The sequence below is a fragment of the Phaethon lepturus genome, unplaced genomic scaffold (genome assembly GCF_000687285.1).
Source record: "Phaethon lepturus isolate BGI_N335 unplaced genomic scaffold, ASM68728v1 scaffold29719, whole genome shotgun sequence".
NCBI lineage: Eukaryota > Metazoa > Chordata > Aves > Phaethontiformes > Phaethontidae > Phaethon > Phaethon lepturus.
In genome coordinates this window covers 9,158-19,717 of record NW_010561739.1, presented here as the reverse complement: position 1 = coordinate 19,717, position 10,560 = coordinate 9,158, and the positions used below count along the sequence as shown (strand labels likewise).

General features: G+C 47.2%; 1 protein-coding gene across 1 annotated transcript; it reads left to right on the top strand.

Annotated features, from left to right (window-relative positions):
• The first annotated feature begins 2,774 nt into the window (after positions 1-2,774).
• CIAPIN1 (cytokine induced apoptosis inhibitor 1) lies at positions 2,775-7,979 on the top strand. Its single transcript, XM_010294082.1, has 8 exons — positions 2,775-2,950; positions 3,253-3,405; positions 4,844-4,920; positions 5,196-5,364; positions 5,574-5,647; positions 5,979-6,094; positions 6,618-6,687; positions 7,743-7,979. The coding sequence occupies exons 1-8, from the start codon at positions 2,794-2,796 to the stop codon at positions 7,851-7,853; spliced, it is 927 nt and encodes a 308-aa protein (XP_010292384.1). The 5' UTR covers positions 2,775-2,793; the 3' UTR covers positions 7,854-7,979.
• Positions 7,980-10,560: the final 2,581 nt, after the last annotated feature.

Genomic DNA, 10,560 nt, shown 5'->3' with positions numbered 1-10,560 from the left:
TGCTATACACGGTACCTTTTTAATCTGTGGAAGCTGGAAACCTCCAATATTGCTTAAAGCTCCTTTCTTGCTGTTTTGGGCAGTCCTGCTCCTCAAGGACTGTTAAACGTGTGTGAAACTAAGATAAGGCCCCCTCCCCAGCACGGTGTCTGCCCCGCACCCAGGCCTTGGGCCTCCTCCCAGGCTTGGCACGAAGCGGCCTGATCCCAACCGACGGGAGCCCTCCTCGGTGTGATGGAGGAGAGCGTCTGGTCGCTGTCTTCACCGAGTCCTGGCCAGCCAAGCGCTCGGGTGGTTGCACAAGCCAGGTCGTTGTAGTCTAGAGCTGCAGATACCTAAAAGGAAGATGACTGGTACAAAAAAGAAGACGGCTGGTACACAAAACCTTTCATTTTAAATAAATTCCACCTTCTACTGGAATATATAGAGGGGAAAAGTATCCCCCCCATCATCCCATTACGAGCTTTACTGTGCATTTTTTGCTAGTAACTCCTAGCCTTTATGCTGACTGAAGGCAGATGTCATGTCTTTGAGGACTACAGTAGCTTCCTACTTCCTTTAGATTGCATCTCAAGGGATTGATGCAGGCTGGTGTTGCTGCTGATGTAATTTGGCTGAAGCCTCTTCCCTTACGCTGTGCTGACATTATGCTTGGGATCTGCTGCCATATCTTATTTGTGAGCCTGTCTGGAAAGGTCACAACCTGCTGTTCTGAGAGTAAGGTGTGACTTTGCATTCATTTTTTTTTTCCCAATTAGCCCAACAGCTTATGTATCTTTTGAGGTTTGCAACCTCCTGCCTAGGAAAGGTGACTTCTTAATGGGTTTGATATGTGTGTTTACTAATGTTTCTGTTGTAGTCGCTTAGCTTGTGTTGCATATGCATGCACGGCCAGCTGTGAGGTGCTGTAACCTGCAGCGTACATCCAAGATCATAGAATCATAGAACCATTGAGGCTGGAAAAGACCTTTAAGATCATAAAGTCCAACTGTTAACCCAACACCCCCATGCCCACTAAACCATGTCCCGAAGTACCACATCTGCGTGTTTTTCAAACACCGCCAGTGACGGTGACTCTACCACCTCCCTGGGCAGCCTGTTCCAATGTTTGACCACTCTTTCAGTAAAGAAATTTTTCCTAATATGCTATCTCTTCCACTCCTTGCCTGGTTGGCACTGTGGGCTGCGTTAGCGTGAATTCCTACCAGAGTAGCTCAGACAAGGCGCCGAGTTGTCCCGTTCTGAACTTGTTTGCAGTTTCCAGGAGAGAGGAGTCCACAGCACATAGAACAGTGGTTCAAAATCCACTCCACACCTGACTGCAGGCAACTGAGTTAAATTTGGTACAGCATATCTGTAAGCTATGCTTCTATGACAGCATGGTGGCAATAAGGCATTATCCAGGATGTGTAATGTAATGGTTTCTGGTAAAGACCTTGCTTACAGCAGGCTCTCCCGAAGCAAAGTGTGTGGTTTGCAGCTAATTGAAGATACACTGGGCAACTAGTGTGCTCTCTGTTCTCAGTGGTCGTGTCAAATTAGAAAGAAAATAGGTTTGCATTGGATGAGTAGGGTGAAAGAGGCTAGGTAACTTGTATCAGTAGCTGGTGCTGCTACAGGTGATGATATGATACTATTGTGACACTTCTATAGTGCAGATTTTCTTTGGGGTCTGTCAGGAATGCAATCTTTTATAAAACATAGTGCAGACAGGTTTCTCAGAACTGTCACTTCGCTGCACATTCTGTGCCCCTCCTCCCTCCCTGTAATTGCTCACCCAGCACCACCAATTGTAAGAGTTGAAAGAGCCTCAATCTGAAATGCTGGGAATGCCAAAAGTTACTTTTTTTCTATTCATGTGCTGTGGAAGCAAACTCTGCTAGGTTATGTACTGAGTAGTCTTGACAAGGCAGTGTTTAATGTCAAATAATTGTCACTAGTCTGGAAATCCAGAAATCCTGTGTATGTCTCTATTCAAATCTTTAAGGCAAGCAGGTAAGTTTTTTGTTGTCGTGGGTTTTTGTGTTTTGTTTGTTTGTTAAGCATGGCTTGCAGTTTCCCTGCAAAACTGGCCTCTGAACTGGAGAGAAACTGAATTATGCCTTTAAGTATAGTTGTTTCTTAATGTCATGTTAATGCTCAGCCTGTTGGAGTGGGTCCAGAGGAGGCCACAAAAATGCTCAGAGGGGTGGAACACCTCTCGTATGAGCACAGGCTGAGAGCGCTGGGGTTGTTCAGCCTGGAGAAGAGAAGGCTCCGGGGAGACCTTACTGCAGCCTGCCAGGACTTAAAGGGGGCTTAGAAGAAAGATGGGACAGACCTTTTAGCAGGGCCTGTAGAGATGGGACAAGGGGTGATGGTTTTAAACTGAAAGAGGGAAGATTTAGACTAGACATAAGGAAGAAATTTTTCACAGTGAGGGTGGTGAAACCCTGGCCCAGGTTGCCCAGAGAGGTGGTCGATGCCCCATCCCTGGAAACATCCCAGGTCAGGCTGGACGGGGCTCTGAGCAACCTGCTGTAGTTGGAGATGTCCCTGCTCATGGCAGGAGGTTGGACTAGATGACCTTGAAAGGTCCCTTCCAACCTGAAGATTCTATGAACTCTGTGCTGCCTGTCTCCGGAAAACAATCCCCATTTATTAAAATAAGTTGGTGCTCTGTGATTAAGTCACAGTCCACCGAGGTTCATGCTGCGCTTGGCAGCATACTCCTTTGAGAACTTACCCTTCTCCTTTGTCTTCCCCCAACCTGTTCCTGTCTCTGCTGATGTCAGGTTTGCTGCTGCTGCAGAAATGGGCGAGTACGGAGTCGCTCCAGGCCAGTGCGTGGCCATCATCTGGGACAGCTCCTCGCCGGTTGAAGCCCTGAAGGGTTTGGTGAATAAAATTCAGGCGCTGGTGGGAGCTGATAATCGTGTCTCTGTGGAAAACATTAACCAGCTGTCTCAGTGTAAGAATAAGCTTAATTTTTCGCTGTTTCGTGAAGGTGCTTCTGTTGTGTGAGCTGACATCTTCCCTGGTTTGTAAGTCAGCATTCAGAACAGCAGTAGCACCTACTGCTAACCCTTACCACTGGCAGTAGAGCAAAGAAAGTGATATACCCTGGTTGTGCTTCCTGTGATGTGTGTCTTTAATCAGGTATCGCTGTTGTATGCAAGCATGAGAGATGAGGAGGGAGGTGGAACTGATGTATAAAGCAAAGCTGTGTGTAATATATGTGTAAAATTGTACCATCTTCCTCTTTCTTTCCAGCGGCTCACAGGGAGTCCAGTTTCGATGTAATTCTCTCCGGCGTGGTACCAGGCAGTACTGCGCAGCACAGTGAGGAGGTACTGGCAGAAATAGCTCGGATACTTAAGCCGGGGGGCCGTGTCCTCCTGAAAGAACCGGTGGTTACAGAATCAGGTGAGAGAGTCCGCATCAGCCTTGCTTTCGTGGAAACACCGCAATTCTTGTGAGGATTACGCTGAAATGGAAAGGACAGGAACTCTGACTGACATTCAGAGATTTTCATTCTCCTGACACAGTAACCTGAATAGCAAGGTTTTTATCCTGTGTTTAAGCTGGTAGCCATCAGAGGTGTTTGCAGTCACTCTCCTTCTATCAAAAGTGCTGGATAGGCTTGTTCCTAACCTATGTTGAAAAGCTCAGTGGATGCTGGTCTTTTCCTAGGCATGTAATGTTAAATAGTTGCAGATGTTGTGTTTCTGAGGAGCTTCTGAAGTGATTTTAAAAAACAGGTGATAAATGGTGAAAGAAACTGTCCCAAAAGCCAGCTGAGAGATAGTTATCCAGAAAAGGTAGAAGTGTTTGGACTAAGTTTTAAGAGTAAAGCCAGAGCACCTGCTATGGGACAGCTGGAGGAACGCACAAGGAGGTAAAACCAAGATTGCTTCTCTGTCTTATACCTGACCTGCATTCAAACCTTGCTGGCACAGAGGGCTGGTTCAGGGTGGAACTAATAATAGAAATATTAGAAGTAATATTCCATTATTTCCACACAGGGTGGAAATAATATGGCATCTGATAAGAACAGAAGTATCTATGCTGATGGTGTTTCTGTTGGCACAATCTATGTGCTGAAAATGGTGTTGTAAGTGGCAGTAGAAATGCCTTCTCCAGGTTGGGAAGATTTGCTAATGCTTTGAAACTGGCAGTGGCTCTGTGGTGCAAGTGGTACCATAGGGGCGGGGCGGGAACAATTCTGGGACAGAACAAAGAACGTGCAATGTCTGGAGTAGATGAGGTTTCTTTTTGCCAGTCACATCTGACAGGATGGAATTTGGTGGACTTGGAACAAAGTACAAGTGGGACTGGTAAGAGAGGGTGAATGGATTCTGTCTGGCACAATCCTGTGCGCAAGAGAATAAGCCTGTAATTAATTTTTGATTAAACGGTGATTGTAAAAGCTTTTGCCTACAAGAACAAGGCTCTTGAATGTTATGTTTCTGAATGTAATGTTCATTTAGGAGTTCATGTTTTGAAAACTTCATGAGTTGCTCACTTTAATACATGAAGATATTTTGGGGGATTTTTGTTGTTTGGATTTTGTGTAATTTTTTGTTTCCTTTTTTTGGTGGGTGTAAATTGCGTTGAGGAAGGTTTTGGCATATATGGAACAGATCTGGAGCTAGAACAGCTTTGCGACCCCAGGCTGTTATTTTAATGAACAAGCTGCTTACGCTCTCTCTGGTCTGTTCCTGCTGTCAGATGGAAAGGGCTCAATTTTAAAGCAGAGGTTTGGCTTGAGTACTTCCTCCTAAAGCTCTTAGTCTTCCAGGTTTCTCAGTGACCTCTATTTTTGTTCTTCCCTCCTCCTACATCCTGCTTTTGTGTCTTCTAGGAAACAACAGCAGAATCAAGACAGCAGCCAAACTCCCCACGGCTCTGACGCTCTCTGGGTTGGTGGAAGTGAGGGAGGTACGTATGTACTAACTGCTTCCAGAAGCTCCTTCGTGCAGGTACCTTGAAATGTAGATGGTGATTCCTGAGGACTTGCTGGGTGACAAGGTGTTTAGCTACCCTGTTTTAATGTAAATATTCATGGTCACTGCCTGCCACAAACTTTAGTTACTGCAAAGGTAGTGTTTTTCTTTAGGATTGGAAATACTGATTGTCTGTGTTCACTGGAGTGCTGGAGTGAGTGCTGAAATAAGGGGTTCTGCATGGGGTTAACCTAAAATCTTACATTGCAGCTGCAAAAGGAAGCGTTGACGCCGGAGGAGGCCCAGTCAGTGCGAGAGCATTTGGGTTACCAAGGCAGTGACCTTCTCCTTGTTCAGATAGAAGGCAGGAAACCCAATTTTGAAGTGGGATCCTCAAGTCAGCTTAAACTTTCCTTTGCCAAGAAACCTGGTCCTTCAGGTAAGGAGTAGTGTGTGCCTAAGTGTCTGGATTGCCTGCCTCTCGGGTGGCAGGCATCCCTTGGAATAGGGAGACAGCTCCGGGATAGGGAGCACTACAGTAAAAACTGGTGAAGTGGGGCTTTCCAAAGTTGTTTGAACTCTGTTTTTTGGGAGTAGGCGGGGAAAAGGCTGGAGTAACTACTATTTCTTCCTTTCTTTTGGCTCCAGGAAAGTCCTCTGTGGACCCAGCCACTGCCAAGCTGTGGACGCTCTCTGCCAATGACATGAATGATGAAGAGATGGTATCTGGTTTTGTTTGTGAGGCTTTGCTGTTGTTCCTTCTCTCTCCTCTTCTTTTGTACTCTAAATAGTTTCAATCATGCCTCTTGGGAAGCTTTACAACTTAAGAAGTAGAAAGGCATCCCCAGGGCAAAATATCTCATCTACTGTGTGAGGTCTTGAGAGCCCAGAGGTGTGGTGAGGGCGGACAGGAGACATGGATAAGAGGGCACAGCTGCAGCACTTTGATGCTAGTTCTACAGATAGCACCGTTTCTTTGAACATAACACAGCAATATCATTCCCTACTGACAAATCAGTCTCCTGCATGTTATCTTCCATGGTATGTTTTCAGGATCTTTTGGACTCCGATGAGCTGTTGGATTCAGAGGATTTGAAAAAGCCAGATCCGTCATCCCTCAGAGCTCCATCCTGCAAAGAAATGGGCAAAAAGAAAGCCTGCAAGAACTGGTCAGTGCTGGGATGAGCATATCGGTGAACCTTTTAATTGTAACATTAAACCCTTAGAGTTGGATGGATTTTAAAAAGATTGTAGACACTTTGCTGTTCTTTGGAGCATAATTCTCTTGGTTCATGTCCTTTCCTACCTTAACTGTTTGAGTGTAAATCCAAATACAATGAGAATTGACTAGCCACACCAAAACTGCTACAAATTACCACTCTGATATGATCAGCAGCCTTCTTGAAGTGGCTACACAGTTTGTCTAGCCTTGGCTAAAACCTTGGTTTCTCAGACTTCAAGGAGAAATAGCACACATAGCAAGTGCTGTAGAGTCATTTCCCACTCAGTTTAAACTTGAGTATGTTTCAACACTTGTTATACAAACCGTGGTGTTGAAGAACGTTGGGAGTCCCAGAGTCGGCTGTTGTCATGTGACAGAGCAAGGGCTGTTGCGTGTGAGTAGGGCTGGAACAAGTGTGACTTGCAACCTTTAAGCAGAAAGATGCAGGTGACAACTTTATTTTTTTACAGCACATGTGGCCTGGCTGAAGAGCTGGAACAGGAGAAGAGGAGCTCACAGCCCAAATCTGCCTGTGGAAATGTAAATAGTCATTTTGGTTTCTGTACTGCAGTTTGCAGTACGTGGGTTTTGTCTAAGAACTGTGTTCTCTAGTGACTGCTCCCTAAGCTGCTTTACCACTTCCAAACACTGCTTATGCCGCTTCTGCAGAGCTTCAGCCTGTTGCCCTGTGCCCACATGCTCCATACTGGTGCGTGCTGTCTGTTCCAGTGCAAGTGCTGCCCTTGTCAGAGTAAACAGCGAACCTTTACCTCCCTGCTCATGTGCTGACCAGTGATCTGCTACAGGAAGATCAGGGGGACCTGGTGGTGATTAGGGGGCTGCCCAAGCCCAGCTTGCAGCTGAGCCCAGGCGCACTGGCTGGGGTGGAAACCCGCTTCTTTGAGGCCACACCTTGAATACTGTGTTCGGTTTTGGGCCCCTCACTACAAAAAGGACATTGAGGTGCTGGAGCGTGTCCAGAGAAGGACAACAAGGCTGGTGAGGGGTCTGGAGAACAAGTCTGATGGGGAGTGGCTGAGGGAACTGGGGGTGTTCAGTCTGGAGAAGAGGAGGCTGAGGGGAGCCCTCATCGCTCTCTACAACTACCTGAAAGGGGGTTGTGGTGAGGTGGGGGTTGGTCACTTCTCCCAAGTAACCAGCGATAGAACGAGAGGAAACGGCCTCAATTTAAACCAGGGGAGGTTTAGGCTGGATATTAGGAACAATTTCTTTACAGAGAGAGTGGTCAGACATTGGAACAGGCTGCCCAGGGAGATGGTGGAGTCACCATCACTGGAGATGTTCAAAAAACATGTGGACGTGGCACTTCGGGACATGGTTGGTGGTGTTGGGTTGATGATTGGACTTGATGATCTTGGAGGTCTTTTCCAACCTTAACGATTCTGCAATTCTTCCATGTGAGCACAATGCCCTGCGCAGCTCTGCTAACACGCTAACCAGATATGTGTTAAGAGGGGGTAGAAGGGAAGTGGTTTCTGTGCTGATCCATGCTTAAGCTGGAAAAACTGCATCACGGGGGGAGAGAACTGAAAGTTGCCCCTGATTACAGAAGGTGCTTTTCTTTCTCTTGCCAGTGCTACCTGGGGGATGCGTTCCGCTGTGCCAGCTGCCCTTACCTGGGGATGCCTGCCTTCAAGCCTGGGGAGAAGATTCTCCTGAAAGAGAACCAGCTGCATGATGCCTAACAAAGACATCTCTGGATGTCCTGTGAAGGACTCCTCTGCTTTTTCATTGGTCTGAGGTTCTTCCTGCAGTCCTCCTCATCCTCTCAAACTCATGCTCTCTGGCCAATACTCCTTGTGGGGAGGGACACTGGACACTGACACTGCTGTGAGCTCATCACTTGTAATCAACCTTGGGCTACCTGATAATCTTTGGTGACAAGTGGTCTCGTATGTATTAGACTTCATGTTATGCCTTGTTTTAGCTGGCTTGACTTGATACTGGGGCGCGGGCTGTCACAGCATGTCCCACCAGCAGAGGGAAGTAGAATCAAGTGTCAGGTTGACCTCGTGCTTGTGGCAGGACTGGTACTTCCCTATGCCCACGTCATACAGCTCTTAATTTACCTTGATTTTCCCTGATGAATCAGCAGCTCTGGCTTAGCTTTCGCGGTGACGCTGGGCTCCTGCTCTCTTTGAAATCTGAACCTGCAGTTCCTTACCACGTGAAGGTGGCTCAGCAGCTCCTGTTGCAAGTCAGGAGCAGTGAGTACACTTAGCAGTATGTACTCTTAGCAGCGTATGGGAACTCCTTGGTAAGGACTGGCAGGCATGATGAATTTCCGAGTGTTTGGGGAGCCTGCCGATGATATCCCCTGCCCCCACCTATTTCCATCAAAATGGCAAAGATTCAGTCCCAATGAGAAAACTACCCTTAAGGCAGGGAGCAGATTAAACAAGATCTGTCTTCCCACACCTTTCTGTCCAGCAAGAACTGATAACACAAGGGCAATCTGAGACTGTCGCCTCTCTTGGTGGTTACCATGTGAGTTACCTGCAGTGTCCAATAAATAAGAACATAGCAATAACTTAATTTCTAGATGATCTGTGGTCACCATCTGCTCCTCCTCCGCAAGATACTGACTATTTATTTGTGTAGTTACTGCTAGTGCGGGATGAGGGAACTGTTTATGTTCTGTGCCAGGCTTGCTTCTCACCCAGGGAGGGAGAGGAGGAAGACCCAAAGGCAGTGTCTCAGCGGGGATTGCTTTGTTTGGAGCTTTTGTTCTCCAGGATGTGACTGTTTGTTGTTGTGCTACCTGAGTTACACCCTAAGCTCACGGAGGGAGCTGTGATGAAAGGCTGTTCTGTTCTTGAAATAAAAGTGACCAATAGTAAACCGTTTTGTTTTAAGACTGGTATTAGTGGTGTTCTAAGTGCGTCTCTCCTTTTGCTCAGCCTCTCGGTGATTTTTGGAACTGTTTAAATGTCAGGTTGCATCTTGGAGTTCTCCTTAAATTGTTCCACTGGAACATGACTCAGATATGTGATGCCCACTGGAAAGAACAGAATCAAGCTGCCTAGATTAACTTTTTAATTTGGTCTAGATTTCAGAAAGGCTTTCTTCTGGTTGAGTAAGGAGAAGGCTTGCAGGGGGGAAGGGAGGAGTCTCCGAGGTGTGCAAAGCATGCTGTGTGGATCAAGGGGCAGGCGAACGGAGACCTCCGAGAGCTTCTATATAGAGGGATGGCTGCCCTCCAGCAAGGGCACAGCTTTCCCAAACCCCTTTTTCACCCGAGCCCCTGCCTCTGTCATCAGCGAGAGCAACTCCCAAGGAGACACAAATCTTGTGATAAACCTCCTGTCCAACAAACCTGTGGCACTCCCATCTTGTGATTTAAAGAAATGGGTAAAAGCCTCTGCACACCTATGATCTTTTGGGATTTCATTGCCTTTTTTCAGCCTTACTGGTAGCGGAAGATCAGATCTCTGCATGTCTCCATGTGAAAGGTTCCTGATAAAGGCAGCCCTTAACCTGAACTCTGCTTTCCTTTCAGGAGTAAATAAGATAAGAGAGGGAGGAGGCAGCAGCAGCAGCATTTGTTTTACAGTGATTCACTGAGCTGGAATTTAAACAAGCTGGAAGCACTTCAGATACTGCTGAGTTCAGTTAGTGATGGTTAAGGCTGCATAACCTTGTTCTCTTTAAATAGTGTTACTTGCTTTTGCTGTGTGAGAGGCCCTCAAAGGGTGACAGTTTGGCAGTGGAGCATCATCTGGGTGGGAACACGCTCTTATCGGGCTGGTTTTGAGGAGTATTTATCCTTTTAGCTCCCATCCCTTGTCTGCTACAGCCTCCAGCCACGCTGCCTGCCCTCCCCTCCTTCCAGCCCTAGTCCTTATGTCAGGCCGCCCACCCTGTGCCTGGGAGGGTGGCACTTGTCCCTAGGGGTGAGGAAGCTGAGGCTCCGCCTAGAATAAAATAGAGTATTTCAGTTGGAAGGGACCTACAATGATCACCTGGTCCAACTGCCTGACCAATTCAGGGTTGACCAAAAGTTAAAGCATGTTATTAAGGGCGTTGTCCAAATGCCAGGCTTGGGGCATCGACCACCTCTCCAGAAAGCCCGTTCCAGTGTTTGACCACCCTCTCGGGGAAGAAATGCTTCCTTAGGTCCAGTCTGAACCTCCCCTGGCACAGCTCTGAACCGTTCCCAGGCATCCTCTCCCTGGACACCGGGGAGATGAGATCAGTGCCCACCTCCCTTCCAGCTGGGATGGTGGGAAGGGGCTTAAAAGGGCAAACTGAAGGATTAACTAAAGTCAGCAGACGTGGTTCAGGTCCTGACATGCTGTTGAGCCAGCTCTGCAACAGGGTAATTCTACAGGGGTCTCCAGCAGACACCTTAAACATGCCTTGCAGCAGAGTTAAGTCACTGTAACTTCAGCC